At 36.5% G+C, this 18,668-nt stretch overlaps 1 protein-coding gene across 8 annotated transcripts in view; it reads left to right on the top strand.

Annotated features, from left to right (window-relative positions):
• LOC118856549 (muscular LMNA interacting protein) overlaps positions 1-18,668 on the top strand; it is a 386,664-nt gene that overhangs the window by 218,502 nt on the left and 149,494 nt on the right. For 5 of the 8 annotated variants that reach the window (XM_036766912.1, XM_036766909.1, XM_036766916.1 and 2 more), the window contains 4 exons: positions 15,404-15,469; positions 15,553-15,636; positions 15,769-15,828; positions 18,546-18,590. In XM_036766912.1, coding sequence (XP_036622807.1) covers positions 15,404-15,469; positions 15,553-15,636; positions 15,769-15,828; positions 18,546-18,590 — 255 coding nt within the window. The remainder of the gene's footprint in view (positions 1-15,403; positions 15,470-15,552; positions 15,637-15,768; positions 15,829-18,545; positions 18,591-18,668) is intronic. The other 3 variants (XM_036766910.1, XM_036766911.1, XM_036766913.1) reach the window with 3 other exon arrangements.

The following is an 18,668-nucleotide window of genomic DNA, read 5'->3' as shown; positions in this document are numbered from 1 at the left end:
AAATAAAACACAAGTGGAGAGAATCCCACAAATGAGTAGAAACCAACCAAAGCATAGAAACCAGAGAAGTATTGACTGCCTATTAACAGGCTATATGGACCTCTGCTCCACAAATTGAGCTCTGCAGCAGAGACATGTGGACTAGGTAGTTTCTTTAAATTTACTGGATATTCTTCTGGCCCAGTCAGTGAGTATAAAGAGACACATTGCTCTAAAAAGCTCTTTTGTATTTTCTGAGCTTTGCTGTAGGAATAGGAAGCAAGATTTAGAATTCCACGGATAAGCAAGTTTTAATTTTCAATGTAAATTATGATCATTCTCGCTGCTTTAAGAAGAGACATTGTAAGTGTATGCCCATGAGGATAAGAGTAGTATTAAATTCAATCTCTCATCTCTTCCATGTGATGATATTTTTTTAACAAAGAAAGTTTAGTTTCTTTGTTATACCTTTAAACAACTGCATTGCTAAAATTGTTCAAGAAATCTGTAATTCAACAGTATGTGTGTGTTCTTAAATAAATTAATAATTAATTCAGTTTCAAATTTAGTATTCACTTGGTACAATACATTGAAATGAAAGGGACAGGAATGGAAGTTACTTTTTTTTTTCCTAGGGAAAAGGAGAAAGATGAGGAACCAGGAAATGTTGCTGTAAAACTGAATGAAAGGTATATTAGTCCTTAAATCAACTTATCTTAAGTTTTAGGAAGTATGAGAATCAAAAACAAATCTAATTATTTTTTTGAACATCTGTATTTTGGGGACATTTTAGTGGTTTACATGTCTCAAAAGAAAGAAATGAACAGAGACCTAGTCACTATCCAACTTTTGGAAAGATGTTTAAACTAGATGATTTGGCAGTAAAGCTGAAAAGCAAGACCCAGACTTTTCAGAAATTAAGAAGGAACCAGACATGGGCCTGGCAAGCAACTATACTAGAAGATTACATTTTTCTAAATTTGCTCCTTCCTCTCAGTGAATTTTCAGACCAGATCCAGCTTATGAGGACATACATAGAGACATCGGGAGTTTGGTGGAAGAGATTTGGAATGGTGAGATTGAATATGGTAGGATTTTATTTAACCCGTTTTGAGAAATTTGCAGTAAAGAAAACCTTTTTCTGTTGAAAGGGAAAAGAAGGAATGTGCTATAGTGGAAAGCATGAGGCTATTGGAATTAGAAGATTCAGATTCATATCTCTACTCTGTCTTTGACTAGCTGTCTGACCTTGGTGAAGTTACTTACAAATCTTCATCTGTAAAATGAGGAGGTTAGACTAGGTAACTATATAGGTCATTTTTGGTGTCAATGAGCTAAGAAGGTAGTTTGGTGAAACCTGTGGTCAATTTATCACAATAATGTTTTTAAATCCATTAGTTCTTATCCAAGTTTGTGAGTCCCTTGAAATCTGTACATGAACCCTGGGTCCATAAGCTTCAGGGTAAAACCTCTAGACTAAGGGGCCTCTATCCAGCTCTAAATGTATGATCACATGAAATACACTTGCTTTAGGCCCACCCAGCACCTTCTGTTGCTTAGAATGTATTACAATGCAAACTTTCTTTCATTGTACAAGACTGACTGAGCCCCTCAAACACTTTTCTACTCTGTCAAGGCAAAAAAGGAGCAGTAACAATAAAGTCAGTGACAATAACCAAAAAATTATGATTTTGGAGCTCTTCCTATGAAATGCTTTTTCCTTTGGTGTACTTATTGAGCAAATTTTCTACAAATCATTTGATTTTCTTCCACTAAATTTCTCTACTAAATCTTCTCATGGTATGGAGGTGGTACAGGGCTCTCATATGGTATGCCAACAAATCGAGACCATTGGCAGGGCCTACCAAGCTGGAAAGGTTTTGGCTGAACGCCTATTGTCAATCAGCAAGCATTTATTAAGCACTTACTGTATACCAGGCATTGTAATGAAAGCTGGAGATACAGAGAAAGGTAAAAACAGTCTCTTCCCCTCCAAAGCTTACATTTTAATTGGGGAGACAAACAATGTGTAAATATGTACAAGATATATAGGATATGGATTATATATCTGTCCATATTATATATATATATATATATATGATATGGTATATTATAACATAAATATATAAGATATATTGGATGTATATATACATATACTGAATATGCACATATACTATATGTAGTAGATACATATATAAGATATGTATGTATATAGATAAATAGATAGATATAGATATACATATAATATCATCTCAGACATAATCACTAGTAGTGGGAAGGATGGGAAAGACCCCCTGTAGAAGGTGGGATTTGAGCAAAATTTTTGAAAGGAAGCCTAGAGATGGAGGTAAGAGTGGAGAGCATACTGGACATGGAGGACAGCCAGTGCAAAGTTTCAAGTGATGGAATGTCATGTGTGTGGAACAGCAAGTAGCACCATGTTGCTGGATTATAGAATGCATGGAAAGAAATAAAATGTAAGATGCCTCAAAGGTAGGAAGGGTCCAGGATATGAAGAGCTTTAAATACCAATAAGGGGCTTCACATTTGATCCCAGAAGTAAAAGAGAGCCAATGGAGCTTATTAACTAGGGGTGGTGGTGGTGATTGTGGGTTGGATGGCAGATAATGACATGGTCCAATCTACACTTTATTAAAATCATTTTGGCAGCTGAGTAAAGGATGACTTGGCAGGGGGAGAGACAAGCCAAGCCAACCAATTAGAAGGCTATCATAATAGTCCAGGTGATGAAGAATGCTTGCTAAGTGAGTGGAAAGGAGGGATATGTACAAGAGGTATTATGTAGGTAGAAGGACAAGATCTGATAGCAAATTAGATATGGATGATCAGTGTGAGTGAGAAGGCTAGTACAAGACTAAGGTCTCAAGCCTGGTTGAATGGGAGAATTGTGGTTCTCTAGACAGTAATAGGAAAATTGGGAAAAGGGAAGGGTTTTGGGGAAAGGGTCACAAGTTCTGTTTGGCATGTTGAGTTTGAGGTGCTTGTGGGCTTTCTAGTTCTGGATGTCTAAAGGGCAATTGGCTATATGAAACTGGATATAGATCTGGGAGTCATATTCATAGAGGTGATCATTGAACCCACAGGAGCTGAGAAGACCACCAAGTATAGAAGAAGAAAAGGGGACCTGAGACAAAGTATTGGGTGAAACTCATGGATAGTGAGTGAGATCTGAGAAAATGGAAGGACTGGTCAGAGAGGTGGAAGAGAACCAGGAAACTTTTTTTTCCTTAGAAAGTGAGCAGAGTTAAGTTCAGAGAAGCTCATCATAAGAAGGGAATCACCAAAAGATGATTTAAAAATTTTTTTAGCCATTGCAAACCATGGAGGCCATTTACTAAAACATAGGGGATCTGTGATCTGCATCAGCAGAGAAAGTGGCTACACTGATGAAGACATTTTTCTTTAGAAGTAGTATAATATTTGAACAGCACAGATACTTTGTCATCACCAGGAAGAATGAGGAATTTGAGATGATTTACCCTAGTGAGCCTGGCATGATAGATTAATGGAATTGCTTATCATTTTACCTTATTTATGAGGGACCAAATAGTAAAAAGAAATAGGTTTAAACTTGATACAAACTGGGAATGGTAAACTGAATATTCAATGAAAAGAGTACTGGCTCTTGAGTCAGAGGAGCAGGGTTCAATTACTATTTCTGGTGTTTACTCCTTATGTGACCTTGGATAAGTCACTTAATCTTGGGCCTTAGTTTCTTTCTCTGTAAAATTAGGGGATTGAATGAATTGGCCCATGAGGTATTCTTTAGCTTTGCTCTATAATCCCAACACATTTTTTTCAACAATTAAACAAAACATGAATAATGAAAAAATTGAAGAGAAAGCAAAACATCTTATAAGAAAAACAACAGATTTGGAGAATAGATCAAGAAGAGAAAATATAAAAATAACTGGACTAACTGAAAGATACGATCAAAAAAAATATTGATACAACAATACAAGAAATAATTAAAGAAAATTGTCCTAAAGTATTAGAACAAAGCAGGGAAGTAGAAATAGAAAAAAATTCATCAATCACCACTTAAAAGAGATCCTATGAGGAAAACTCATAGGAATATCATAGTCAAATTCCAGAACCCCCAACTCAAGGATAAAATATTAAAAGCATCAAGATTAAAACAATTTAAATATGAGTGCCACAATCAGAATTACACAAGACTTAGCAGCAGAGACATTAAAGGACCCCAGGTCTTGGAACACAATGTATTGAAGAGTGAAAGGCCTGGGGCACCAGCTGAAAATATCATACCCTGCAAAGTTAAGTATTATTTTGAATGACAAAAAAATGGATATTTGATAAACTCTCAGACTTTCAAGATTCGACATACAAGAACCAAGAGAAACATAAAGTATATACAAAAGACTAATTATAAGGGATTCAAGAGGACAGACTGTTTACCTTTCATATAATGTAAAATGTATGTCTAACATTCTTATTAATAATTGGCCAGCTCATAAGAAAGATTGGGGTAAACCTGACTATGATATGAATTTGAAAAAGTAAAACCATTTAGAAACAGCTAAAAAGAGTAACTATTCTACACAAATGAGGTAAAAGAGGAAGAAAGTATATGGAGGAATTAGATGAGGGAGGAGGGCTGGTAGTTCTGGTAACCTACTTTCATCAGGAATGGGTTTAAGAGGGAACAATACATATATATTTAGAAGTCCATAAAAGTCTTCTAAGTTTAGAAGAAATAAAATGGTAGGGGCACAGAGAGGGGGGAGAGGACAAAGGAGGGATCTTTAGAGGAGAGAATGAAGGAATAGGTAAAAGGGGGGTATAGAAGGGTGTTTAGATTAATGGGAATGGGAGGATAGGGGAGGGATCCTTGGAGGGGGGAAGGCAAGTAATAAGAGAGCAAGATAGCGGGTAGAAGTAAAGTAGTCAAGGCAGGAGGAAACAAGAGATATGTACAAACATAAAAATAAAGATCAGGAGTAGAGTATGTTTGGGAAAGTATACATCTATATATGTATGTATATATGTATATGTATATGTTTGTATGTGTATGTATATATTGAGAAACATATCTAAATTATATTATAGCCTTCTGGGGGCTAGGGGGGAGGGGAAAAAGAACAAAGTTAAAAAGTGCACAGCAGAAAACAAAAGAAAACACAAAGAAGCAAAGAAAAGATGGACAATTCTCAACATAAGATGTATTATTTATCATACAGGCTTTCTTGAAATGAAAATTTATTGTTACATATTTTGAATCCTCTCTTATGTTCTGCTATGCACATGACATGCTTTTCTTCTTTTCTTATTTTGTATTCAAATTTCAATATTTAAGTTTATGATATGATTTTGTTTCTTCTACTCTATGTTCTGGTAAAATAAAAAAATTAAAAAAAGAATAGTTCATATATATATATATATGTAGACATGAATTTTCAATTCTAGCATATTCCTATGATATGGTACATCAGTAAGAGCTTCAAAGTTAGTCAAGACACCTAGGTTTAAACCCCAACTTTGCAACATATTACAGTGAGAACTTGGGCAAGTCACTTCACTTCTCAAGGCCTTAGTTTCTTTAGCTGTACATTTTTGGGGTAAGGTTAAGCTAGATGATTTCTGAGTCCCTTCCAGCTCAAAATACATGAAGCATATACTGCTACTTTTCTTCAAACCCCAACCATGCATAACCGATGAATCATCTTTCTGAAAAACCTGGAATGTTTCCTACTGAGAATTTAAAAAGTAATTTCAGAGGTGTGCCCTATATGTGCCTAAATGTATTAGTCTGATGTGGGTGGTAATATAAATTTCTAGCAAATACTTTCTTACTGTCATTGCCTATCATCAATCAAAATGAAAAATGTTATAGATGAAGGAATGACACCCTGCTGGCTTAATTGTCAGATACTGATCTGGTGTTAGATTTTTGTCAATCTCTCTTTTTTTGGTTGTCTATTGATGTACTTTTCAGTTACAAAAATGAAATGGTTACTTTTAAAATACCTGGAAGGGAGAGCATGAGATTATATATTTGAACAAATAACCCTTATTCAATAAAAGATCAATGACTATAAGTTTCAAGGCTATTCTAGTTTTATCACGTACATTTTAGCCTTTAATCTTTCCTGGAATATATTTCAGAAGAGCTGGAAGTACCAACCTTCCTTTTAAGTGATTTATTACGTGACCTTAAGCCAAGAAAGGTAAAGATAGGTCAGATAGTTTCTTGTAAAGTAGAGAGGCAGTAATTGTAGATTTCCATCCAGAATCATCAGAAAGTTGAGAACTTGGCAGGATATAAGCAGTAGCAGCCTCCTGTGATGGCAAGATTTGATTATCAGCTCTTGTCACACAAACCCAGAAAGCTAGTGAGACTTCCTGTGGATTGCCAGGAAACCAGAGAAGACAGAATGACCCTATGTACAAAGCTTAGAATTGGTGATGACTCTGGGTGATCAAAGCCACCAGTGACTCCTGAGGTGTAGTCAGAGCGACAAACAGCTGCTATAGCAGCTGATTAGAAGGCTGACAGCATGGGCTCAATGTGAAAGGAAACTTCAGGTTACTCATCAGGTTTTTCAGCTCCACTGTTGTATGTACATTGACTTTTTAGCACCATCAGCAAAGTCATGTTCTAGTGTGAAGGAAGATGACTGCCATAGGCTGTTAGGAAACCCTAGAGTTTTTTCATTGTTTCTTATTTTAAAAATAGCAACTCTGGACTTACTTGCTTCAGATCTTCAGGAGTTATAGAATCTAAGAATTGGAAGGGACATCAGAAGTCATGGAATCCTCATCTATAGCATCTTGGACAAGCAGGTCATTTGGACTCTGCTTGAAACCATCCAGTGATGGGGAATGTCTAAGAATGGAAACTTGGCTTATCTTCTAGTTTCAGCACTACTGAATGACAGCTCCCAGTTACCTCAGAACCTGTCTTTAGGACATTTGATACCTTTCATATCTTTTTTGAGTAAGTATCTCTTTTGCATAAGTATTTTATTTTTCTCCAATTACATGTAAAAACAATTTTTAGCATTTGTTTTTAAAATATTTAGTTGCCCACATTGAGAAGGCAAACAATTTGATAGAGATTATACATGTTTGGTCATGTAAAACATTTCAATATTGGTCATGTTGTAAAAGAAAACATAGACCAAAAACAGTCCCTCCAATATCCAAGAAAAAGAAAGTAAAAAAAAGTATGCTTCAATTTGTGTTCACCCTCCATCAGTTCTTTCCCTGGGGATGGATAGCATTTTTCATCATAAATCCTTTGGAGTCATTGTATTGCTGAGAATAGCTAAGTCATTCACAATTGATCATCTTACAATATTGCTGTTACTGTGTACAATATCTTTCTGGTTCTACTCATTTCACTTTGCATCAGGTCATGTAAGTCTTTCCAGGTTTTTCTGAGAGCATCCTGCTCATCATTTCTTACAGAACAATAGTATTTCATCAGAACGATACCACAATTTGTTTGGCCATTCCCCAATTGATGGGTATCCCCACTATTTCTAATTCTCTGCCACCAGAAAAGAGCTGCTATAAAAATTTTATACATATAAGTCCTTTTCTTGAGTCAGTCCATAAACTATTTCTCTTGGGACATTGCTGCTCTCTCTATTGCTACAACTTTGATACTGAAGTCATAGTTCTTTGAGGCTCAGTTGTGATTTTCTGTCTACCTCTACTTTGGGCTTTTTCTTCTTTTACCCTCCCCTCTTAGGCTGAGGGAGGTAAGGGAGAAAATGTATGACAGGTTTTTTGTGATATAAGAAGGTTGATGTCACCATAGTATTATCATATTATTCATTTCAGCCTTTTTAATTCATTGGCTTTGTCCAGAGAACTTCCCACTCCCATTCTCATAGTAACTAAGTGTAGTGGATAGAGAACTTGCCTTGGAGTTAGGAAGACCTGAGTCAAAGTCTTGCCTCTGACAAATAGTGACTATAAGACCTTGTATGAGTCACAACTTCTCAGTGGCCTAGCTAATACTCCATATATAAATTATAGATTAGGTACTGATCTGCATTGATAGAGGAAATTTCCTTACTTGGAATTACCTATAACAAGGAAATCAATAAATTTCATTAAAAAAGTTCACTTTTTTATGATCTAATGTTGACAGCAGGCAGTATTTATTGAGGGAAAAAAAAAACAAAAGAACATGTTTGTGGCTGTCAAGTTGTTAATAAGTGATAAGAGGCTATAAAAGGTACTGAAGAGGTACTAATTAGGTGAAGCTATAATCTCCCAGAAGTAATTCCGCAGACAGACTGAGTACCTCAGTACCAGGAGCTATAATATAAAGATCCAGGAGAAGTTTGCAGTAACTTGCAGTGAGGGTAAGATGTTTATATGTCTGTCAAGGCCATGTGACTACTATGCACAGGTGCTTTCCAGTAAGGGATCATCTAGAAAGGGTCAGAGGAAGAAAAATGTTTTTGTCAGTTGCTGACTCCCTGCTTTGTTGACTTGATAACAGCAACAGGAAGTCTGCTGCCTTCCTAGGGCAAGACTCCAAGGTATACAAGAGAATCTCTCAAGACTTGTCAAAACGGATGGCTGATACCCATTTCTAGTGATTCGTGTGGTCACAAATGATATTGCCAAAAGGTCCCCAGAAAGCATTGCCAACAGTATTATGAAGTCTTTGGTTAGGAGCTGAAGACTTTAGGAACACAGGTGTAGTTTTCATCACTGTTGCCCAATGAAGGCGAGGGATACAGAAGAGAAAAGCTGAACAGCTGGTTAATAAATTAATGTTTGGGAATAGGATTTGGACTTCTGGGCCAATTGGACCAATGCAGTATCTAGGTGGCACAGTGGATAGGGTGTTGGTCCTGGAATCAGGAGGACCTGAGTTCAAATCTGACCTCAGGCATTTACTAGCTGTGTGACCCTGGGCAAATCACTTAAACCTGCTTGCCTCAGTTTCCTCTTCTGTAAAATGAGCCAAAGAAAGAAATGGCAAACCACTCGAGTATCTTTGCCAAGGAAATTTCAAATGGGGTCACGGAGCCAGACTAAATAACAATCAGTTGACTAAAAATATAGTCTCTGCTGGGGTGCCTCCTATCCCAGCTTTCACTTATAGTTTGGGTCTCCCTACAGCACAGCTACCCCAGGTTTAAAGTACTTTTTGGGTTTGCTCTCCTAAAACTATAGCTCTTGTGTCTCTGCTGATGTATTTACTCAGCAGTAATCAGCTAGAAGACACAATGAGCTCACATCAAAGGCATTTGAGGAAATTACATATTAAGAAAAGTGCCAACAAAAATTTTACATCATAAACATGGGCTTTAATTGCCCTGAAATGCACCAAGTATCAGCAAAGAAAGTGGACACACATGGAAGTCACAAGTATCCTGGCATACGTAGGAAATGTATATAATAAGGGCTCACACAGGGAGAGGTATTCATGTAAAGGAACATATATGACCAAACAATGTCAGAGGAGGAGTAGTTCCTATCTCCAGTGCCATAGTGCTGCAGAGTGACAGGGATGCTAACATTTTCATGCTGCTACCTTTACCCTTGATCTATAGTTTCTGCTGGATCCTGATCTGCAGGAATCTGCCAGATACTTCCATGTTAGATCTGTTGCTCTAATGGGCTCATTGTGCTTACTCTCTGGGTTCATTGCTCCAACAGTTTGCTCTAATTTCTCCTACCGTCAGCTTCTGGTTAAGCTGAAGTTGTTGGTCATGGAACAATAGAATATTCTTTCAGACAGAGTTACCCCAGAACCACTAGAGATTCTCCCCCACTTCTGTTCCCTGGAAGTCTTAGGTCTGAAGTCTATCCAAGCAACAGAATCCCAGTTCCAATCTCTTAAGTTCTCTTTCTTTGAGACCCTACACAGAAGGTTGAGATTCAGGAAATGATCTCTTTGAATTCCTCTCTCAAGCCATGTGCTTCTATATCTTTCAAATGGCCATGTGTTTCAGCTGCAAGAAAATGTTGCTGTTGGGGAAGAGGGAGAGAAATCCCCCTTTTCTCATTTTGCCCTCTTCAAGAGGTGCAAATGAGTTGCGAAGAATTTAATATTTTTTCCAGAGCTGAATCCTAAGAGCAGGCTCTTACAATGGTCGACTCAGAGTAGGGATACCTTTCTATGTAAGGGCTAAAGAGACACGATTTATCCCTAGACAGACAATTGATATGTTTCCTATGTCCCACCAATTGCCTTCATGTAATGGACAACTTTAAGTGCTTTCCACTATGTACAACGCTACCATTCTACTGCCCCTCCCCCTTACAGCCAGTTATCTGTTTCTTTTGAATGAAGTTTATACTTTTAGAGACATATTCCAGGTGTAATCCTCATTCCACAAAGGTGACATAGAGGCAAGACTTTGTTGGGATTTGGGATTATAAATATTCAGAAATTTGTTGGATTTGCTACTCTTCCAAAAACAACAGCTAATATTTTCTTTTTTTATAATATATTTTTATTTATTTTGTTAAATATTTCCTAATTACATGTAATCATATCATCACAAATGTGATAGTTTTTGTTTCCTCACTGCCTATTTTATTCCTAAAATTTCTTTTTCTTATCTTATTGCCATAGCTAGCATTTCTAGTACAATGTTTAATAGTGATGATAATGGAAATCCTTGTTTCATCCTAATCTTCTTGGGAAGGATTCAAGTTTAACCCTGTTACAGATAATGCTTGCTCTTGGGTTTAGATGGATACTAGTTATCATTTAAAGAAAGGTTCCATTGATTCCTATACTCTCTAGTATTTTTAATAGAAATGAGTATTGTATTTTTCTGCATCTATTGATATAATCACATAATTTTTGTTGTTTTTGTGATTTAGTCAGTTATGCTGATAGGTTTCTTAATACTGAAGTATCTCTGCATTCCTGATATAAATCCCACCTGGTCATAGTGTATGTTTTTTGGGATATAGTCCTGTAATCTCCTTGCTAGTATGTTCTAAAAATTTTTTTACATCGATATTCTTTAAGGAAATAGGTTTATTATTTTTCTTTTTCTGAAAAAGGTACATTTAATATTTCTGCTTTTCTGCATTCGGTTGTGGGGTTTTTATGCTTTAATATGTGGCCAATTTTTATGAAGGTGTCATGTGCCATGAAAATGCCATGTGCCATTAAGGTGATAAAAAGGGCATATTCTTTTCCATTCCCATTCAGTTTTCCCCATAGGGCTATTATATTTAAATTTTCTAAGAGTCTATTCATCTCCTTCATGTCTTATTTATTTTATGGTTAGATATCTAGCTCTGAGAGAGGAAAGTTGGGGGTCCCCCAGTGGTACAGTTTTACTCTCTATTTCCTCCTGTAATTCATTGAACTTTTCCTTTAAGAGTTTGGATACTATGCCATTTGGTTCATAGACATCGAACATTGATATTACTTCACTGTCTACGGTGCCTTTTAGCAAGATGTAGCTTCCCTGCTTATCCCTTTTGATTAGGTCTATTTCTGGTCTTTTTTGACTGAGATCATGATTGTTACTCCTGCCTTTTTTAAAATGCCAGCTGAAGCCTAATACATTCTAATCCAGCTCCCTATGTCAGTTCTTTGTGTCTCTCTCTGTTTCAAGTGTGTTTCTCGGAAACAACATATTGTTGAATTCTGGTTTCTAATACATTCTATCAGGGTCCCTGATCTCTAGTTACCAAGAGTGATATTGTTCCACAAAGCTTCCACTACCTCTTGACTGAAAATGCACCTCTTCATCCTTGAACTATGACCTAAAAGTCAGAACAGGGCATAGGCAGTTGGTCCTGTCTCCACTGCTAGCACGGGGGTCCCATGTAATCTCTTTCTGAGCAGTTGTGAAGTCTCTTTACCCTCTGCCTTGAGAGCTCCTAAAGTTGCTACTGCTTCTGTTTCTACCACCTTGTCCCACCACTGGTGTTTCATCCATGTGGGCTATGGGTCAGCCTCCACTCTTGTATCATAGATCTCTCCTTCCAACTCCACCCAGCCAAGTGATGTTGAGCTGGAAAAATGTCTCACTCTGACATTTTGTTTGCTCTGCCACCCCAGAATTCTATTTGAGGCATTATTTTAAAGTTGTTTGTATGGGTATGTTGGGAGAGCAGAGCTTATTGCTTTCTTTACTCTGCCATCTTGCTTTTGTCCCTGGAAGTCAGCAAATACTTTCTTGAATTACCATTAATGATGATTTCACTCTTCCTAAAGTGGTAGAACCATCAAGAGGGAAGTATATTTTGAGTGTAATAATCCTTAAGAGGAAAAAAATCATTCCTAGTGAGGAAATGACAGGAACTTTGAGGTGAAATCATGACTCTTTCCTTGGACTTTTGATATAGAAGAAGAGATAAACTTGGCATGCCATAACATGCACCTCAGATTTGGCTAGAATAGATTTTAGAGGATTCAGAGGAAGAAATGCTATGGACCTGTGAACTCAAATGCTACAGAGGAAGCCAGCCTAGGAGGAATGGAAAGCTCAAGATTTAAGTTCATAAGACAGAAGAAGTAAAAAAAGGTAGTTCTCTGAAGAGACTGATGTGTCTACACAAAGAACTCACCAACCAACTTATACTTTAAAGGATTTGTAGAAAACATAGAAATTAGGAAAATTAATAAAGGATTATGAACACAAATAGCAAAGCTTAGTAGAGTAACATAATGTGAAGAGTTATAAAACTTAAATGAGTTGGAGCTGTAAGGAAAGGAAAGGAAAATTTTTTTTAAAGTTTTAATTTTTTCTGAATTGGGGAAAAGATGAAGATAAAATAAGGGATAGAACTGCTGTTTAAGGGGGACAGGATAATGATAACTAGCAATAGTCAAATTCTACTTTTTTTCCTGCCAAGGAGAATTTATCTTTGAACTAGACAACACAAAACACATTTTGAATTGATACTAAAGATAAGTAAGGCGATAGGAAGAGAGAACCTATCTGCTCTTGATGAATTCTCATAACTTGGTTCAGAAAATTTATATCCGTGAATCAAAAAAGAATTAGTTGATATGAGTGTTGAACCACTCTTAGTGATATATAAAAAATCATAGAGAGCAGGAGATGGCCTATGTAAGGAAAAAGTCATAATTTTTGAAGAAGCCATAAATTATAAAGTAGTGAATTTGACTTCAGTTTCTGGGCAAAATTCTAGAACAATTCTGACTAATGACCATCTACTATAGAAAGCAAAGTAATGCTCACAAAGAGCCTATATAGCTTCGTCAAGAATAGGGCATTTCAGATTAACCATATTTCCATTTTGAACAGAGTTGCTAAACTGGTTGATTAGTGGAATGTGGTAGCTGTAAATTCTCTAGATTTTAGCAAAATTTAATGAAGTATCTCATACTGTACTTGTGGAAAAGGTGAAGGTATGAGGACTTAGATGGATTTGGAACTGGTCGGGTGGCCTCACTGAAAAATAGTTATTAATGGAATAATGGCAAAAAGGGAGGAGGTTTTCATTGGAATGCACCAGGCATCTGTACCTGGCTCTATGACATTTAACATTTTTTTTATCAAAGACTTGTTAACAGCGTATATGGTAACCTCATCAGCTATGAAGGTGGCACAAAAGATGGGAAGGATAACTTAGAGACTTCATGACAGTCAGGAGAGAAAAAGTGATCTTAATAGGATAGATCATTGCATCAAACCCAATAGCATGAAATTTAATAGGGCCAAATATAAAGTCTTTTATCTGGGCTCAAAAAATTGACTTTTATGGGTATGAAATCATAGAATTATGATTATATACAAGATTTTCTGGAAAAGATTTAGGATGTTTTTCTTGGATGCAAAGTCAACATGAGTCACAGCATTATATGGCAGACAAAAGAGCTGATTGGGTCTTGGGCTGTTTTTGGAAAGGGATAACTTCCAGGAACTAGAATAAGGAAGTAATAATACTCTAAGACTGTGAAAGAAGAACAATCCCGCTTCCTGTACCCCACCCCACTCCACACAGATGTTACTTTCTTGCCTTCTGATTGGCAGAATAACAGATTTAACATTTATACACTGAAGATTATTTAGCATGTTCAGTTTGGGGAGAGAAGGCCGGTGTTACATGCCGTGGCTGGTAAAACAGGAAAATTGGAAAAAAACCAATAATGATTGTCAACATCAGCGTGGCAGGTTCTGAATCTTTTGGGATGTGACTGGATCTGCATGAGTATAAGAAAATGGTAATGTCATAGGGATTAAAGACAACTTTAAAAGTACAAGAAAATCTGTAATTCTTTATACTAATAGGAGGTACAAATGGGGGTGAGACTAATCTCAGTTAGTGGACAAACTATGACTTCTATATGCAAGTCTTCTTATTAAACAAGTTACCTTGGGAGACTACCTGTTTGAGTTTTGTCTTTGCATCCTCAATACCTCACACAATGCTTGGCACATAGAAGGTATTTAATAACAGCTTGTTGATTAATTAATTTACACTTTTTCCGGTAGTTATCACATTAGTTAAGTGCTCCCCACCCCTTTCCATTTCTCTTTGGGAGGTCTTTCAGGCAACAGTACTTTCTTCTGAATAATATCCATCTGGCCAGTATTCATGCTTTGAGGATGAATTTGATTTTTAGAAATTGCCAAAGGTTATGCATTTTTCATTCATTCATAGCCAGACTATTGAATAAGACACCTCATCAAGGCAAGTTACATTATTTTGGGCTAAAAACAAGGCATGAATATAAATTAATAAGCCTGATTTTCTATTGTTTCTTAGAAACTTACCCAGAAAGCTATTCCAATTAAAAAAATCCAGACATATTTTGAATGAGTACCTCATCCATGGAATCAGCAGTGGTTACCCCTAAGGGACAATAGACAATTTGGATGAGAAAGTTCTTGTATTAGTTCTTGTATTACCTGTGACTTCATCCGTGCAGAGAACATCAAGTATAGAGACCCTTTCCTCTAATGCTAATTGCCTATCACCAAGTTTCTAGCTTAGAGTTGATCATGGTACTGAAAGGTTAAGAGGTTTGTCAGTGGTCACATGGCATGTGCCTTGAATCCAGTTTTCTCGACTCTAGGATCATCCCTGTGTCCATTATTACCAGGCTTCTTTTCAAGTTTTTGAATATATTTAAGAACCACTACTAACCAGTCTTTTTTTTTTTTTTTACTTTAAAGTAAGACCTTACAATCCCACTGGAGAAATTCTATGAGGCAGAGCTACATCTAAGAAAATGCTTCCACATGAGAAATTGCCTTTAAGTCAGGGAATTCTTCAATGAATTAAAAAAAGTTTCAAGGGGGAAAAACAACCTTGATATCTGAAGAATTTGGTTGAGGTATAAGGCTTCTTTTGAAATTTTTTCCCTCTCACAGCTGGGGATTCCTTTGAAGTAATAGATAAAGAAACTTGGCCATGACATTCATTTCTGATAGAAATATCATATCAAAAATATTTTGTTTATCATTAGGCACTAGATGAACCTGCCAAGTCAGAAAGGATCACCAAGGACAGCACATTAGACTCGCATCTGGAGGTAATGATAACAGATTTCTTGGGCTTTTGGTCTAGAATCCCAAAGCATGGTGCTAACCCGGTGACTGGTTTCGATTTTTCCAGTTTTGTTCCCCCGCACAGCTCAGGCAGCAAACTGAAGAGCTCTGTGCTGCCATTGATAAGGTCTTACAGGAATCCTTGTCCATGGTAATGCCTTAGACTAGACTGTTGAATTCAAAATATTTGTTTTTGTTTTTGTTTTTCTTCATTTCTCCTTTACCATGGCACCATTCATCACATCCTCTATGCCTCCCCCCATCCCCTCTTTTACTCCCTTAGTGTCCTTCAGATTCTCCTTCAAGTTCCATGCAGACATCATTGGGCTCTGATGGAAACAAAGTATGTGAGTTTTCCATGTAATCAACCTAACCACTGCCATGTAATGTCCCTTCTGACTTATCAATCCATAAGTATTTATTACGCAGTTACTACCTGCCTGGCACTAAAGAAAAAAATGAGTGGAGTACTTGCTTCATGCAAACTTAAGTCTTCTGTGCAAACATATGTGTGCAACATATATGTGTAATAACATAGACTACTCTAGAGATGCAGAAAAAGGAAGGCTATTGCACTGCATCTGTAAGACCAAATATTAGCATGGGAAGCTAAAGCTTATTGCATGTCAAGGGGCTCAAGTGTAGGGGTGTGTGTGTGTGTGCGCACATGCATGTGTGTGTATTGCCTTGTTGATTGTCTAATGTTACTTTGTTGCCACTTAGCTCAAAGGGAAATGAGGGTGAAGTTCTCCAGCAATCTTGAATTCTTCAGATTGTAGAGATTAAATTTTCTTCTTCTTCTGAAGTCATTTGGGAGGGCTCTAAAAATTGCACACACACATAATCATATATATATATAACACATATATTTGTGTGTATATGTATATACACATGTGTGTATATATGTATATATATATATACACACACACACACACAACCATACATACACACATTTATACTAATATTTGAAGGGGTAACATACCTGTGTTGTCCAATCTGCTTGTTCTTTCAAACAAATTGCTTTTGATTGTCAGCCTGTACATATCTTTTTACTAACAATTCTTACTTAAGTAGTATATAGATGATGTTGGATATATGGTGATAGACTAGAACTGTCCTTAACTTGGATAGTAATTCCTATTTCTAGAAAATGTTGATATGAGTTTATTAAGCCCACTTTACCGTGTGTCTAATAACATAAAGAAATGCTGTTTGTCAGTTGTAAATATTATAGGAGGGGACAGCTAGATGATGCAGTGGGTAGAGTACTGGATATGGAGTAAGGAAGATTCATCTTCCCAAGTACAAATCTAGCCTCAGACACTTACTAGCTAAGTGACCTTGGGCAAGTCACTTAATCCTGCTTGCCTTAGTTTCCTCATCTGTAAAATGAGCTGGAGAAGGAAATGGCAAATCATTTTAGTATCTTTGCCAAGAAAACCCCAAAAGGCATCACAAAGAGTCAGACATGGCTGAAAAATGACTGAAGAACAACAACAAATATTATAGGAAGGATTTTCAAAATATTATGGACTTCCATTAACTAATTTGCTTATTTTATTCACACAAATACTACATCTATTTAGGCACACATGGGAGTGTGAGCAAGAGAGAGAGCAAGAACAAGTGAGAGAGAGAGAGGGAGGGGGGGGGAGAGAGAGAAAGAGAGAGAGAGAGAGAGAGGGAGAGAGAGGAAGAGAGAGGGAGAGGAAGAGGGAGAGAGAGATTGATTTTGCTTTAGTATGAAAGCTGTTGTTTGGCATACCCCATGAAATCATCAAACAGTGCAATGCCTCCTCTTTTTGGCTATAATTATATCAACATTTAAATATTGTTATTATAAACTTAATAAAGGAAATAAAAGGAAATTAAATAAAAACACAAAAAAGGGACAGAATCTTACCCAAACCACTGAAGTTTTAACAAGGAAAAAACTAAAGTATTAAGAAACAAGCAAATAAGAAATTTTTGCTCTGTGTACCCTTCTAGATTTGTCTAGAATTCTTCTGTCTTTGGGCCTTCCTCCTTCCACTTTCCCTTTCCCCTTTTTCCTTTGTTTCCCTCTTCCTCTTTCTCCCATTGCTTTCTCTCCCTTCTCCCTTCTTCCCCACTTCTCTCTTTCCCTTTTTCCCCCATCTCTTCCAGTCATTATCAATGTGTAAACCAATCTGATTCTGATGATTTCACTTTGCATCACTTCACATCGGTCTTTCAATATTTCCTTCTATATTTCAGATTTGCCATTTTGGAAATGCCATAATTACATTAATATACCATAATGCATTCAGCCATTATCTAATTGTTAGACATGTAGATTGTTTCTCATTTTTTGCTGTTACAAATAGAACAATTATAAATATTTTTTATAGATAGGACACCTCCCTCTTTTTTTTTTCTTTTTGTAATGCTTTTGGTACAGAATGCTAGCAGCAGAATTGCTGGGGCAAAAAGTATGATATTTGTGACTTAATTCATTTTGCTATATGTTCTCCAAAACATTTGAACCTGAGTGAAAATAGATTAATTATTTGCCCTCTGAATAGTAATCTTAATATCTTTTTCTGATCCCATTTAATCAGAGAAATAAAATCAATGGTCAATCTGTACTAGTTTTAAACCTATGATCCTAATGCTCAGAGTAAGAGACAGTGAGCCTTAAAGGTGGGGTAATGGAATTGGAGTCAAGAAAATCTGTGTTCAAATCCCATCTCTGGCACATACTAGAGATATGATCATGGACAAGTAATATATTCTTAGTCTCCTAAAGAATATCTCCTGCCCATCCCTTTTATCTTAATGTGCTAAATCACAGTGGGGTTTTGATCTATGTTGGTAGAGGGAGTTTCACGCTAGTGAATTCACAGATCCTTTTTATACTTGTATGTGGGCAAGCTGTGAGAAATATGTAAATGTCTATCATCCATTCAGTATTGATCACTTATTATGTACAAGGTACTATAGTGGAGCCATTATCTTTAGAGGATTGACACAATATAAACTGTGTTTCATTGCTGATTCTTTGGTTGTTCCATCTGTGTGATTATCTTTATTTGAATGCAGATGCCTGCAACTCTTCCAAGAGCAGCTGGTCGAGAAACAAAATATGTAAGTTCCTTTTGTAATTATATTTGTCATTTTTAGCAGAAGATTGCGGTTGCATTTTTATTTATATTGTTTGAAATC

This window comes from Trichosurus vulpecula, chromosome 7 (genome assembly GCF_011100635.1).
Source record: "Trichosurus vulpecula isolate mTriVul1 chromosome 7, mTriVul1.pri, whole genome shotgun sequence".
In the NCBI taxonomy this organism is placed as follows: domain Eukaryota; kingdom Metazoa; phylum Chordata; class Mammalia; order Diprotodontia; family Phalangeridae; genus Trichosurus; species Trichosurus vulpecula.
The sequence above is the reverse complement of the archived record's forward strand: the minus strand, read 5'-3'. Positions and strand labels throughout refer to the sequence as shown.